This window comes from Thalassophryne amazonica, chromosome 3 (assembly GCF_902500255.1).
Source record: "Thalassophryne amazonica chromosome 3, fThaAma1.1, whole genome shotgun sequence".
NCBI lineage: Eukaryota > Metazoa > Chordata > Actinopteri > Batrachoidiformes > Batrachoididae > Thalassophryne > Thalassophryne amazonica.
The window spans coordinates 126,191,013-126,207,750 of record NC_047105.1 but is presented as its reverse complement, the minus strand read 5'-3'; the positions used below and the strand labels follow the sequence as shown (position 1 = coordinate 126,207,750).

At 40.7% G+C, this 16,738-nt stretch overlaps 1 protein-coding gene across 1 annotated transcript in view; it reads left to right on the top strand.

Moving 5' to 3' along the window:
- plekha6 (pleckstrin homology domain containing, family A member 6) overlaps positions 1-16,738 on the top strand; it is a 229,762-nt gene that overhangs the window by 17,924 nt on the left and 195,100 nt on the right. Inside the window, exons 2-3 of the mRNA XM_034167419.1 lie at positions 4,698-4,775; positions 16,356-16,485. Coding sequence (XP_034023310.1) covers positions 4,698-4,775; positions 16,356-16,485 — 208 coding nt within the window. The remainder of the gene's footprint in view (positions 1-4,697; positions 4,776-16,355; positions 16,486-16,738) is intronic.

Here is a 16,738-nt window from a genome sequence, read left to right as displayed (position 1 = left end):
ATTAATAGTAATTTGGCGTTTTGTTACGCAGTATATTTGAACATTGATGAGAATTGTGCAGTTTGCTTCTCACTGCCGTGGCGTACGGATTGATGATCCTCCACCTGTTGTGAGAAGCTGCTGATTTACATAAGGCTTAAATTCAGACCTGAATGTGTTGCTGATAGTGTGTGCCTCTGAAGGATATTTGTTGTAGCTCTGTTGACTTACCTCACCTTTTCCGTGCTTCACAGTCAGTTTGTCGCATTCACCTGGGGGGTGTTCGGCTGTGAATCTGAGTCCAGAAGTGCCGGGCTTTGATCCATTTGGGCGCTGGAGAGTGCGCCGTCCTTCACCTTGCCAAGACAGCTGACTATTTATGTTGTACATGAATTATTGCACGAGGGGGAATAAATTTGTTTCTTGGAGCCGCTTTCTGGTTATTTAGCGCTGGGCCATTGTCAGATGCTGGTTCGGTTCTCTGACCCACGTCAGTACATAACACTCTGTCTCTCTCTCTCTCTCTCTCTCTCTCACACACACACACACACACACACACACAAATGAATACTGTGGATATGTATATTTGTATAACATGCAGTCACTGTAGATTAGACTCCTTGTCCATATATTGTAGCATTTTTTTCTAAGCACCAGCTTGTTTTTTTCAATCGCTCTAAATGAGAGCGAGAGAGAGAGAGAGAGAGAGAGAGAGAGAGAGAGAGAGAGAGAGAGAGAGAGAGAGAGAGAGAGAGAATGTTGCACCTCATGTCTATTTCAGAACATTCAGCTTTTTATTTACGTATTTTTTCTAGTGCAGTTGCTCATAACATTGTAAATTGAAATATCCAGACTTTTCACAAAGTTGTTCTGATTTCTTGCAGTGCCTTTTCAGGCGACCAATCAGACGGAGCAAAACCTTTCACCCTCACGGAAAAAGCAAAGTTTGTTTGTCAATCAAGCCCCTTCACAGTAGAGACAAAAACCTCTTTGGTGTTAGTGGATTGGACAGACGCTATGTCTCTGCTGAGAGTGAGTGCTTTTTGTTGCTGCACATCATAAGCTAGTTGTTAGCTGTTAATTGTCCTTGAAACAAATCCCATCTGCAGTACTTTATTATCAAATATATTTATAGTTTACTGGATCAAAAGTCGCCCATCAGATCATATAGTGTTAATTAGATCACACAAGCAGCAGTGACCTTAGTGACCTCCAGGAGCAACAACTTCACAGGCAACATGACAGGCCTGTCTGTCTTCATTTTGTGTTATGCTCATTGCACATGTTGAAAGATGCCAACATGGCCCAAAATACTAGGGGCACCGGTAATATTCTCTGCAGAGTTACTTACAAAAGTTTAGCAGATCCACTGACTGAGTCCATGAGTCCATGTATCCTGTGCTTACCCGGCTAATCTGCTAATCACAAAGAATACTGTTCATTACATGCTGACTCAGTTAAAATTAATGACATGGTTTTTGGATGGTCTGGTTAATACACAATACTGGAAGCATTTCAAATGATAAACTGCACAGTCAGGGTGTGATGGCGGCTTGGCGATTAGCACTGTTCCTCACAGCAAGAATCATGTGGGATCGCTTCCCACCTGGTCCTTTCTGTGTGGGTTCCCTCCAAGTGTTCCGGCTTCCTGACACTTTCAAAGACAGGTTGAAAGGTTTGGTGACTCTAATTTGACTGTAGGTGTGAACGCGTTTGTCTCCCTATGTGTCGGCCCTGACTGATGGCCTGTCCAACGTGTACCTCTCATCTAGCCCCATAACCACTGGGATAAGATCCTGATACCAACCCAAACCCTTAAACTGAATTAGCAGGTTTACAAAACATGGACAGAGACTGCAGACATTTCAGGTTTCCTCTTATTCAGAGAGATATCTGGTACTGTTCAGAACACCTCAGATTATTTTTTTCATATAGTTAATTAGTTAACCAGTCCTGTTCAGAACATCACTTGTTGGCTAGTTAGTTAGTTATGTAGGCAGGAGTAGTCGGTCAGTTAGTTAGTTAGTTGGATGGATGTGTTCAGTTAATCATTGAATAGTTAGTTACTTAGTTAGGCAGGCAGGCAGGTCTGTTTAACTCATCACTGGTGAGTAATTAAGTGTGTTCACATAATGTGGCTCACATAAACTAGATAGTCACTGGTGATTTTTATTTATTTAGTTAGTTAGTTAGTTGGATGGATGTGTTCAGTTAATCACTGAATAGTTAGTTAGTTAGTTAGATAGGCAGGCAGACAGACAGGCCTGTTTAGGCCCGGTGGGTTAATTAAGTGTGTTGACATAATCTGGTTTACACAAACTAGATAGTTAAGTGTGTTTGCATACTCACTGGTTAGTTAGTTAGTTAGTTGGATGGATGGATGGATGTGTTCAGTTAATCATTGAATAGTTATTTAGGCAAGCAGACAGACAGGGCTGTTTAACTCATCACTGGTGAGTTAATTAAGTGTGTCCAGCCTGTGGCCTTTCTGTGTAGAGTTTGCATGTTCTCCCCATGTTTGCATGGGTTCCCTCCGGGTGCTCCGGCATCCTCCCACATCTAAAGACATGCAGGTTCGGTGAATTGGAAACTTTAAAAATTGTCCAGGTCTCCTTTGTAAAAGAGATCTCAATCTCAATGGGACTAACCTGGTTAAATAAAATGAACATCATATAGGGCATCACACAGAAAAGGACTAGATACACTGAGTGTGGTCCAATCAGTCTGAGGTTTACTTGAAGATTCTGCCACATGCTGGGCACGTCATCCACTGGGACAGAAAACAAGATGATGTGCTAGTTTTCTTCTGGGCCTTTGCTTTTCTGTTCTGATGGTAGAAGGGTGCACCTTTGTTGATGCAGCTTTCCAAGTCTAAACTTTTCCAGGTATTGGGATCAGGCTCAAATCTCTTCAGTAAGACCTTGAGGGTATCTGATGTCTACAAGATGACCAGTCCACCTGACCTGCACTTCCCTCAATAGTGTGTAGATGTTTGGATGTTGTCTTGCCAGGTAATCTTTTTCAATTTTTTTTTATCTGGTTTGGGTGGAAGTGATTAAGTTTTCTGGTGTGGCGTTCATACACTGTTAGCGTCTAAGAACTACACAGCAGCTTCAGTTTTGTGATCCCTGGTAAAATCTACTTCAGAGTGCTGGACAGGAGGGTTTGGCCAACAGTTGAACCTCAGATTGAAGAGAAACAATGCGGGTTCAATCTTGGCCGTGAAACAACCGACCAGCTCTTCACTCTCACAAGTATTCTGGAAGGTGCCTGGGAGTATGCCCCTCCAGTCAACATGTGTTTTGTGGACATGAAGAAGGCATATGATCGGGTACCCTGGGAGATACTGTGGGAGGTGCTGCGGGAGTAGGGGTGAGGGGTCCCTTCTCAGGGCCATTCAATCTCTGTACTCCCAAAGCGAGAGCTGTGTTCAGGTTCTCAGTAGTGAGTCAGACTCATTTCTGGCGGGGGTTGGCCTCTACCAGGGTGGCGCCTTGTTACCAATCCTGTTTGTGATATTCATGGACAGGATATTGTGGCGTAGTCGGGGGAAGAGGGTCTTCAGTTTCGTGGTCTCAGGGTCTCATCGCTGCTGCTTGCAGATGATGTGGTCCTGTTGGCTTCATCGGCCTGTGACCTCCAAAACTCACTGGATCGGTTTGCAGCCGAGTGTGAAGTGGCTGGGATGAGGATCAGCACCTCTAAATCTGAGGCCATGGTTCTCAGCAGGAGACCGATGGATTGCCTATTGTGGGTAGGGGATGGGATCTTGCCCCAAGTGAAGGACTTCAAGAATCTCAGGGTCTTTGTTTCTGCTCTCACCTATCATGAGGATTGGCTCATGACTGAAAGAACTAGATCACAGGTACAAGCTGCTGAAATGGGTTTACTTAGCAGGGTGTTTCCCTTAGAGATAAGGTGAGAAGCTCGGTCATCCGCGAGGAGCTGGGAGTAGAGCCGCTGCTCCTTTGCATTGAAAGGAGCCAGCAGAGGTGATTCGGGCATCTGGTAAGGATACCCCTGGGCGGTTCCCTAGGGAGGTATTCCAGGTACGTCCAGCTGGGAGGAGACCCCGGGGAGGACCCAGGACTAGGTGGAGAGATTATATCTCCACACTGGCCTGGGAATGCCTCAGTATCCCCCAGACCCCTGCTGGAGTATTTCTCCCGTGACCTTGTCCTAGATAAGCGGTTGAAGATGAGTGAGTGATGAGTGATGAGTGAATCAACATTATTATTATTACTTGTGCATATCAGCATACTTTTGCATTATATATGTGTTCCACTGAGTGGTGTTTTAAGTTCTTGCCCCCTGCCACCTCATTAATTCATTTGCATTCATTCACTGGTATTTCCATTGACTGGAGAATTCAGCAGCCTTTGGTGATATGCCAAATATGTCACTACGACAAACAAACACACAACTCAGGTTTCTGCATGAATCAATAATGAGTTCACATTTCTACAACCATAAACGAAACCCTCAGCAGATCTGAAAGGAATCACCATCAGAGTTCATGGGTTGTTTCACAGTCTGTAAAGTGCACTAGGTTTTTGAAAAAAGAAAAAAGAAAAAAAAAAAAAAGACAAAAATGAAAAAAATACCCTTTATTATAATTCTTGAATCCTGGAGGAATTTGAGTGTCGATGTCTTCTGCTCTTCTGATGTCTTCTTTCACACTGAGTATTGACTGTCCTATTTGTCTTATTTATTTTCAGTCACTATGACCCCCACGGACCAGCTGGAGTGAGCCAGATCCAGCTGGAAGAACCCATACCAATCAAAATCTGTCTGCAGTAAGTGACACACACACACTTGGATCCATAAGTATTTGGACAGTGATACTTTTTTAAAAGCTTTGCCTCTGTACACCACAACAGTGGAGTTGGATTGAAACAATCAAGATGCTCTTATATTGTAGACTTTAATCTTTAATTTAAGAAGTTTAACAAACATATTACCATTAACCGCTTGAAAATTACTTCTATTTTTATACACAGTAAAATCACCAGTGTAAAACCAATACCGACAGTGTTAAATTAACACTGCCAGTGTACATACTGTGACCATAGTAGGAGCATATGTTCACCATCAGAGTTAATTTAACACTGCTGACTTTACTTTGTACAAGGTGCCTCTATTTTCAGATGGCACAATTCTTCTTTAAGAAAAAAGAAAACACCGTTCTGAGTACCTACTTCAGCTTCTAGTCCATGGGCCAAGCAGATTTTCGGTACCACTTAAGGTGCCGAAACGACACTTAGAATCCAGCCTCAGTTATATCATGGCCTACACAAAAATACTCGTATATGATAACCATCCCAGGGTGGTAGCTGTAGCCAGGTAAGGGGTCAATGAAGGGTTATACAGAGGTCAAAATGTAAAAATGCTTCAATCATTTTGAAAGCTGTACTACATTATTTGTCTGAGCATAATTCCTAAAAGGTATAGTTTGGACTATCTATGACTGAATGTTCTGGAGTTATGGGGCAAAAATGGTGACAAAGGTCAGTTTCAGTTTGTACAGGGGTCAAAAGTCAAAGTTGCTTAAATTTCAGTAAAAAAATTAGGCAAAATATTGGTTGAAATAAAAGGATTAATAAATGAAATAGTTTTGACTGTGTTGAGTGTTTGGTCTCCAAAGTAAAGGTCAAACAAGGTCGACGTCCATTGGATTCTATGACATGAGACATATGTTACCCTGTAACATGATAACTAAGCATGACAGATGGTGCAAACTATTCTGTTTTAGAACCCTATTAACCCAAACAATAATTAGCACCATTGTTTACTGAAATTGGAGCAACTTTAACTTTTGATGCCTGTACCACCTGAAACTGACCTTTGTCACCATTTTTGCTGTTTTTACCCCATAACTCCAGAACATTAAGCTATACATGGTCCAACCTTTACCTTTTTGGAATCGTTATGATCAGACAAATAATGTGATATAGTTTTCAACATGATTGAAGCATTTTTACATTTTGACCTCTGTGTAATTCTTCACTGACTCCTAGTTGGCTGCAGCTACCACCCTGGGATGGCTATCATACATTTTTGCGTAGGTCATGGTACACTGAGACTGGATTCTAAGTGTCGTTTCATCACCTTAAGTGGTACCGATTAGGTCAAAATTGATGACTGGCTCATAGACTATTCCCTTGTGTGTCAGTGTTGTCCCCCATGGAGCTGGGGTGCTGCAGATGACATCACATTTCCACAGAGATCTGCTGGTGTTTTGACATACTATGCTGGATTTTCAGCAGTTTGCCATGGTCTAAAAGCAAGCCGTTATATTTCTTCACAGTTCATACGCGGGTACATCAAAGAACTCAGAGAGAAAGATGGAGGCAGATAGACAGAGAGAGAGAGAGAGAGAGAGAGAGAGAGAGAGAGAGAGATGGTAGACAAAACAAGCTAAATATTAAATGATTCATTTTCCACAGTCTTCAGTTTGGATTTATCTTGTGTGCATAATCTGCATATGCTCCTGTGTGCATGCGTTTCTCCGTTATTCAAGTGGGTTTTATCAGCTATATCAGCAGAAAAATGACATTATTGGATAATTAGCTCTTTTCACTGGAAAACAACTGTTAGCCACAACAAATAGAAATAATTTTTTTTTAAAACCATTGCAGTGACTGAAAAAAGTCACATGACTGCTGCCCAGTTTAAAAAAAAAACCACTTTGTCTTCTTTGACTCTGATTTATATAAATCATCAACAAACACAAAGCTGATGGTGCATCCACTATGAACTTAATGTACCTATTTATTTATTTTAACATTTTGCGTGTTTTCATGCAGGTGCTGTCAGACACATGACAGTGAAACAAACACACACACACACACACACACACACACACACACACACACACACACACACACACACACACACACACACACACACACACACACACACACAGTGGAGGTGATGGTGTAGTGGTTAAGCGTGGTGCTCCAGACCAGAGGATCCTCGGTTCAAATCTCACCCTGAGTAGAAAATCACTAAGGGCACTTGGGCAAGGTCCTTAATCCCCTAGTTGCTCTCAGTGTGTAGTGAGCAGCGCCTTGCATAGCAGCAGCCTGACATCAGGGTGAATGTGAGGCATTAATGTGTAAAACGCTTTGAGCGCCTGATGCAGATGGAAAAGTGTTATATAAATGCAGTCCATTTATCACACACACACACACACACACACACACACACACACACACACACACACACACACACACACACACACACACACAAGAAAAATACAGAAACTGAATGCACACTGTACAGAAATGTGGAAAAAGGATTCATTTAATATTTAGCTCATTTTGTCTACCATAGTGACAGCTTGTTGTTTAATGCTACAGGTTGTTATCACATCAGTAAAAGAGTTGGGAGCTGTTTGGGAAATATTTGTTTTCTTTTAATTGTATTTATGAGCTGCTGTTGTTCAGATTTTGTTTAGAAATGAACTTTTATGAACAGGCACATATGCCGGTTTGATTTGACTTCATGGAGGAGTGTAGGCGTTGATAAGCTTTGCTTCTGCCTACGCCTTTAGGCACCATGTACATTGCTTTTTTTCACTATTTTGTTTATGAGTTTTGTTGTTGTATATGAGTGAAATTTTGTGGCATGGGTGTCGAATAAATTCAGTTCAATTCAATTCAGTTGCTCTCCATGTCTGCTTTTGCTGAATTGGAGCTTTCAGAAGCTACAGGAAAAGTATAAGACATAGCTCTCTGCCTGATCTCTGCTCAAAGATTTGAACATGCACAAACTTGGTGAACATCAGCTGACAAAGAACTAATTTTGTGCTTTATCATAGCACTTTATCATGACAAGGGACTAATTTTGTGCTTTATTGCAGCACTTGTCACGACAAGGAACTCTTTTTGCATTTTATAACAGTGCTTCATGCAGCAAACAGCCCCAATCATGCTGCATTCAAAACCTGGTCTCACGGCAAGTCGTGATTCAGCAGCACGAATTATCCATTAATCTATTGGTTCATGATATTGTGATGAAAAGCGCCTCATTTTCATCACAGCAGCATGAATTCATTCTCATCCATTCCATGATGGCTGCACTAAATTAAAAGTGAAGCGGGAGTTCGGGGTGGTTATGGTTAGGGTTGCGGGAAAGAGTAAGATTAGGTTATGGTTAATGTTAGGGTCAGTGGTAGGAGTAGGGTTAGTAATAGTGACTTAAAAAAAACCCTCACAAAAATTTGACTTTCATCATGGGAGCACGAAAACAAACAAACAAACAAACAAAAAAAACAAAAACGTGAGACTGGGCTGGCATTCATTCAGCATTCGTTGGGCGGTCATGGAGTTGTGCAGTGTTTGTGCATTGCCTGTGCATCTTGGAGACTCTTCTCCATTTTAAAGGTGCAGCTCCATACTACACGGCGACCAAGGAGACCATGGCATATAGTGCGCTATTACCGAGAGTGACTTGTAAGGTCCTGGAATGCACTGTGCATTTCTACAGCATCCTGTGGTGCTCTTGGGGATTTCCTGGTCACACAGGAGACATGGACGCCATCCCTGTGTAATGGGGGTCTAATGGGGGTATTACAGGGTTCTGTGGTTGCGATTGAAAAGTCTGTGCTCTGTGACATTTTTGTCTCAGGCATCACCAGTAGTGCAGCTTCATCACTGAGTTGTGGAAAAATTTAAATTTGAACTACAGTTTGCCTCTTTTCCAACAAAGACTTAAGATTTGACTGCTTTCTACAAGTCTTTCTATGAATCCTTTTAATGATGCAGCATGTTTTCCTAGTAGCACTTGCGGGTCAGTGCATGTACATCATTACGTGCTTCATGAGGGGAGCTCTCCTTGGTGCTGGTCAGACAGTGCATACATATTACTGTGGTGTATTTAAATGAGTAACAACAGAAATTATTCATGCTTTTATTACCTGCAGGATTAATTTCAGGAAAGTGCTTGTTTCTGGTCTCCTTAAGAAAACCTTTTCTCATTTACAGTTATTACAGAATTCAGCTGTCCATCTGTCAATGAGGACCAGAAAGATGGCACATGTTAAAGCCATTTTAAAGTCCCTGCTTTGGCTTCCTGTCAGCTTTAGAATTGATTTTAAGATCCTTTTATTGGCCTTGGTCCAATGCATTTATCAGATTTGCTTTTGGCTTATGAACCCTTTAGATCCCTCAAATCTTCTGGTGCGGGACTTTTATTCATCCTTAAAGTCAAAGATAAAACACATGGTGGGGCTTTTTAAAAAAAAAAAACTGTGGTCCGCTTCTGTGGCTGAGGATATGAGGGAGTATTTTTAAATGCAAGCTCAGTACCTACAGTGCATTTGGAAAGTATTCACAGCGCGTCACTTTTTCCTCATTTTTTTATATTACAGTCTATTTCCAAATTGGATGAAATTAATTTTTTCCCTCAAAATTCCTACACACAATACCCCATAATGACAATGTGAGGAAAGTTTTTTTTTTTAGATTTTTGCAAATTTATTAAAAATTAAAAGAAACCTAAAAAAAAAAATCACACATACATAAGTATTCACAGTCTTTGCCCATGAAGCTCAAAATTGAGCTCAGCTGCATCCTGTTTCCACTCTTTGAGCTGTTTCTACAGCTACGTGGAGTCCACCTGGGGTAAATTCATTTGATTGGACATGATTTGGAAATGGCACAAACCTGTCCACATATAAGGTCCCACAGTTGTCAGTGCATGTCAACTCACAAAGCAGACAAGAAGGAATTGTCTGTAGACCTCTGAGACAGGATTGTCTCAAGGCAAAAATCTGGGGAAGTGGACAGAAACATTTATGCTGCTTTTAAAGGTCTCAATGAACGCAACTTTTTTAATGTTGTTGTTATGGGTACTGTAAGTAGAGTTTTGAGGGAAAAAATAAATTTACTCCATTTTGGAATGAAGCTGTAACATAACAAAATGTGGAAAAAGTGCAGCACTGTGAATACTTTCCGAATGGACGGTACATAAGCAAGTTCATCATGTTTATACGGCGTACTTGTCAGTGACAATATAATAACACTGGTCAACAACAACAACAAAAGTTTTCTTGCATGGACTGGAGAACTGATTTACTGATTTAGGGTAATTTTGCTGAATCTGAATCTGAGCTCCGAATTCCTCAATCACATCATGTTTTTTTGCAGTCTGCATGTTCCATATTAATGGATTATGCAAATATTGCTCATTCACTCATGAGTTTGACGCCACTAATCGTGCACAAAAGCAGCTTCAAAAGCACAGTTTTTAAACCAGGTTCGCGAAATGCGAACAAGAGCCGTAATATTGTTTCTGATGCCGAAGAGGTGTGTGAGACTGCAGCTTTTGCTTCAATGCTTAATATGAGAAATACGTATGTTTTCATATCTCAAAAACGTGATGTGATTGGCAAATCACCAGATTTGGAGTCAGTGCCCCAAAATTACCCAATATATATTGAAAAACTCCATGACTGTCATGGCAGGTGGTAGCCCGTCACCAGGAGCGGCTGGACCCACAATACAGACTCCCAGACTAGGCTTTGGTGTGGAGGAAATCATGGTCTTTATTCCAGCATCAGGTTCGGTACACATGTAATCAGTCAGCGCGACAGCAGTACAAAGAGGGTCAGGCTGAGATGCAATCATAAACAGGCAGGGTTCTGAGGCACGAGCAAACACCAGTATCTGGGACGAGGCAAGAGACATGGTTGAAGACAACAGAGCAGGATTCGGAACACGCAAGACAAAATCAGGACTAAGATAGGCGCTGGAAAGTGTACGAGACAACAATCTGGCGGGGAAGTGAAGGACTGTGGTGTTTAAATACATGTGGACTAACTAGTGTGTAACGAGGGACAGGTGGTGTCAATGAGGTGCACGTGAGGAACAATCTAGAAAGGGGCGTGGCTAGTGAACAAAGATAACACAGTCAAGATTGTGAGGAGGGGAGTGCACAAACTGAAGTGATGTAATAGACAAAGATAAGTGAACGGGTGCCAAGAGCGTGAGTGAATGAAAACACAAAGCAGACAAAAACAAAGAAAGACAAAGACATGGGGCAGGTGAAGTGAAGTGAACATAATAAGCTGGGTGTGAGGAATAACTGAGACAATAGCAGGTGCAGGACTATGGAGTGAGATCATAAATAACATCGCGTGAGATCAAACAAAGAACAGAGCTAACACAGAATGTAAAACTACAAAAACAGGAACTGAAATCAAACATGAAAACAAAAACTACTGAACTGAAACTACTGAGAACTGAACAGGAAATCAATACTTAAAGCAAAAACAAACCAGGAACAGACAAAGAAATCAAAACCCAATATAAAAGTACAACCGAAATGAGAATAGCAAAAATACTTATAGAACATAGAATAACCACATCATGAAAGTAGCAATTAATAAAACAAGGCTGGGGCAGAAGGAGATGAACCAAATAAAGAGGGAAAATATGGACGTAAGTCTGGAACTGGGCCAGGCATGACAATGACAGAAAAATTGTGTTGACCAGTGTAATAGTGGCCACTCCTTTGCTATACTCACCAACTGGACAATGAACAGTGTACATGCACATCCTTCTGCTGTATCAATGAAACTTCAGATAAATCACTTCAGTGTAAGAGACTCACCTTAGCTTATAGCACGAAGGTAGTGTTCGTAAGGCTTCTCTTGTAACCAGCCTGTCGCCTGGTAGCTCCTGGTAGCATGCAGCCAAACAATTCTTGGCAGAATAAAATTTGATTGCTGTAAATAGAAACTTGAGATTTCAACATGTATTCCTCAGACAGGAGGAACCGATCAGAGTGCTGTGTCGGTTGCAGTCTGATCGCGACCAGCGTTTGAAAAGTTTACAGTCACAGCGCTTCATTCATTCACAGTAGCATTTACCACAACCATCAGTCGACTCATCAGCATTCTGCTTGTGATGAAAATGATCCACCAAGATACAAACAGAGGTGGAAAACTCCGGCTTCAGAAAGTAAAAGTCCAGCCACATATCTGTTCCATCTTTCTAATAAACCACCTGACTCTAATTAGTTCAATTCTTCAGGTAGGTGGATGAGCTCAATATTGAGATCACCTGTTTGCGGTGCACAGGTAGAAGCAATACATGGCAGGGCTTTTACTTTCTGAAGCTGGAGTTTCCCACCTCTGGTTAAAAATAAAATAAAATAATGTTAAATTACTGTGTTTCTGACCCGCACCACAATGTGCAGTACCGACCACCCTAACCCTAGCCCTAACCCTAACCCTAACCCTAACACCCACCCTCCGCATGATGACATCCCAGACACAAACTATATTATGTACAAATAAGTGCACCCAACAAAATAAAACACCCACTCTCCACAAGGTGTACACCCAAAATGACGTAGACATTAGAAACAAAATAAAACGTATACCAACAAATACAAGACCTACTCCCCCATAGTGTGTATATACCGCGGTAGCTCCCCCTGTCCCCCATGTCCCTGGTTGGGCTGCACTGTCAGTGGTCTTCGTGAGGGGGTGAATGTGTGGCCATGGGGTGTGGAGTCCGGTGATGGTGTGGTCCAGGTTGATGTGGAGTAACTGCATGAGGCTGCTGGTGCTACCTCCACTGATGTCATGTTTAGTGAAACAACAACCTTATTTATCATTGCGGCAACACATCAACTCCTCAACTACGACTGAACTCAAAGCCAGACTAGTAGAGAAGCTTAAATCTTCGACTGGACTGGATTGAGACACGCTTTATCCCTTGTTTACAATGGGGTACTCAGGTCAAAGCAGTTTCAGTCTTTTATTCATGGTAATGAGTCATTCACGTCATCAGCAGAGTCATCAAGGGAGCCATCAGGAGAGGGACAGCTGACCTGTCATTAGGAGGGTGTAAACTAGAGCACAATAGGTGCTAATTAGAGCTATTGTTTAGTCACCAGCCTATAGCAGTCTGCCTCTCGGTAGGAGGGGTCTGGTTAGGTTTAAAACTCCAGCTTTTGTGACTTCTTGATTATTTTTCTCTACAAGAGTCAAGACAGAAGTCAGACCACCAGAGCAAGAATTTTAGCTGAGGAAGCTTCTGCGATTTGAAGCGAAACGTCCTCGCATCAAGCAACTCAGTCCAGTCGAAGATTCAAGCTTCTCTACTATGGAAATCACCTGGACAACTGAGAGCCTACACAGAAACAAATCAAAGCCAGACTGCCTAATATCTTAGCTTCACATTTGGAAAATACCCAATCAGTAGACAGTCTTGTGGACAGTTTAAACTCAGCGCTCAAAACTACACTCAACCTATATTAAAACCATGCCCCCCCAGAAAACAGTCACCTTGGTTCAGTCATTACTTGCTTGACCTCAAGCATAAGGCTAGAGGTCTAGAGCAGAAATGGCATAGTTCAAAATTAGAAGTATTCCACCTCGCGTGGTGTGATGTTATTTTAGACTATAAGCATGCAGTACTAGCTACAAAGCGGACATATTACTCTGATTCAATCAACAAAAACAAACATAACTCAAAGTTCTTGTTTGACACGGTGGCAACACTTATTCATGGAGAACCACCTGTAAGTCGCTCTCCTTTTACAGCACAAGTTTTCTTGGATTACTTCAAGAAGAAAATAGAAGACATTAGGTTAAACATATCCCAACATGCCTTAAACCAGCCACTACATCCTGCTATTGAGGTGGGCGCCATCACTGAGGTATTACCTAGATTTACAGAATTTGATAGTATCTCACTAAGCATGCTGACAAAACTTGTAATGTCTACAAAAAGCACAACATGTTTATTTGATCCTATACAAAACTGTTTAAGGACCTGTTGCCCACTCTTGGATCGACTGTGCTGGAAATTATTAATCTGTCATTACCCTCTGTTCCTAAATGTTTCATATCTGCAATGATTAAAAATATTTTGGAACTGAGCAGTGGTGGGCACAGTTCCACTAATCCGCTAGCCGCTAATTATCAAAGATAATGTTTTCATTATTGGATTAGCTTTTCAGATAACTTTGGAAACCATCATTGGTCTAATTATCTTCCGATAGGTTTTGTTCCAATAATTTTTTGACAGCTAACATTTTTGCAGACATAGTAAACAAAGCTTAACAATAACAAACATTTATTAAGTCGAAAATCAGTTAAGTACCTACCTGTAAATGTTTTGTAGTAGATGCACAGTTCTATTCTCTACAAACAGAGGCGAGCTGGTTCTAGAAGAAACCGCTCTATCCTCTGCAGGCAAAGAAGAGCTGGTCACAGAAAAGAAGAAAGCTCATTTCTTTTGACCCCATACTGATATGCTGGCAATATCACTCAAGTCATCCAGAGGCATACAGTTTTAACTTATGGTTAAATTTTTAACCAGACTAATTTCAGACATGTTATTTAAAGTAACATCACGTCTGAAGTTTTATGAAGTGAAAATATCATATATATGTTTTAGTTTTAAAGTAATGCACTAATTTTGAAGGTTTTAGTGAGGACATACTGTGCCCAGTGCATTATGGGTAATCTCAGTACATTCACGACACACGGACAACAGCATTAAACTCTTTGTATATTGTGCCTAAAACTCTCATCAATATATTCTCTGGGTTAATAGATGTTGTTATTGTGTTTGTTTTATGTAAAAATGCCAGAAGAAGCCCAGGTTGCTTCTCCATTATTTTCAATTGGAGTCATTGCAATTGCTTCCTGTTAGCTCTTTAGAGTCTGGCTTATGTCAAACACTGTCTGTCATCTTTGTTCCAGAGTAATATATATAAGATGTTTGAAATTCAGTTTGTGTTTATTAAATTCCACGCATCTTAAATGTAGCAGACACGGATTATCTGGAATTTTGTTTTGGCAAGTTTTCACGGTCTCTACTGCCATCTACTGGCCAGTAGTGTTCATAGCAGTATTCACCCTAAGTACTGAGCATCTAGGCACCAGTAGATGGCAGTGTTCTATTTATTTTGACCCCAGTTATATCAGACAGTTATCTAATTACAACTTGGCTTTTTTTTTTTTTTTTTTTTTTTGCAAATGCCTTTTTTTTTTACAAATAAAAAAAAATGGCATATTTTACAAAATCACACATTTATATGTAAACACCAACACACACATATCACATTAACGTGTTGGTTTTTACATAGAATGAATGAGTCAACCATTCAGTGTTAGTGTTGGAGGCACATTATACCCATAATCCCTTTGGCATCTGTCTGTGTTTGTTACAAATCTTCATAATTAGTGCATTATTTAACATTAAAAGATATATGTTATATAACTTTGTACAAATGACAGAATTGACATTAATGGAGTTATTCTATCTGTATTCATTTTATTTATAACTAAAAACCATAAGTCAGACCTTCACCTCACGGTGACACTGTTATTGAGTAGAGATTTGAGCTTTGTGGTTCCTCTCAACTGTGTTGCTGCTGGAAGCTCCTGTTTACTACATAGCTTCCAGCAGTGGACAGGGTGCTCAAAGATAGAAGTGCTGACTCATTGTTTGTGTCTGTGGTCTCCTTAGATGCTACCAGAAGTGATCGTCGTGTTAAAACTCAAAATCAGCTTGTTAATAGTTGCAAGTATACTGGAGACAATACTGTAAGTTATCGGTTAGCTGTAGCTTCCGATAAATTTTTGGGTGGTTTATCGATTTAGCTTTATAAAAGATAACTTTTCAGTTAGCTGATTATCTGTTATCAAAGCTAAATTTTTGGTTAGCTGTGCCCACACTGGAACTGAGCACACTCATGATTGGGTATAAAAGTCTCAGCCGTTCACAAGCAAAGATGGGGTGAGGATCACCACTTTGTGAACAACTGCAGGAAAAAATAGTCCGACAGTTTAAGAACAATGTTTCTCAATGTTCAGTTGCAAGGAATTTAGGGATTCCATCATCAACAGTCCATAATATAATCAGAAAATTCAGAGAATCTGGAGAACTTTCAACACATAAGCGGCAAGGCTGAAAACCAACATTGAATGTCCGTGACCTTTGATCCCTCAGGTGGCACTGCATTAAAAACTGACATCATTGTGTAAAGGATCTTACCGCGTGGGCTCAGGAACACTTCAGAAAACCATTGTCAGTTAACAGTTCATCATTACAGCTACAAGTGCAAGTTAAAATTCTACCATATAATATAAAAGCTTCACTTTTTTGAATGGAATTACTGAAATAAATCAACTTTTTCATGATATTCTAATTATATGACCAGCACCTGTATACCTGTATATACATATACAGTATATATATATATATATGCAAAATACACTGTTGTTGTGTATGAAACAAATATGGAATATTCTAACAGACCTCGTATAAGATCCCATCATATAGTTCAGGAAAAGACCAGTGAACTGTGGTTGGTTTTAAAATAAGTATTTGGTATGTTTCTTTGTGCAGGCACTGTGATGTGGACATGAATGGGAAGGTGGGAGCCAACTCAGCCAGTACTGCTGTTGATAAGATCCCTCACTCCAAAACGGCAAACATGGTGTCAGACGTGTCTCCTGAAGCACAGATGTACACCCGGGTGAGTGCACACTCCAGCATTCTGCCAATTATTTCTCACTCTGCTCTATCTTGTTAAATCAGATGTGATCATTGTGATTGATTGAGAGAGCTGAGACAAAAAATTGCAGTTGTGGTCACATGTTTGCCTACAGTCATTGTGGGCATTAATGTTCTGGCAATAATGGAACATAGAACAAAGTCAAACATATATCTTTAATATCACCAAATATTTTGTTGTTCCATTGCAGATGTATGATGTACAACAGTACATC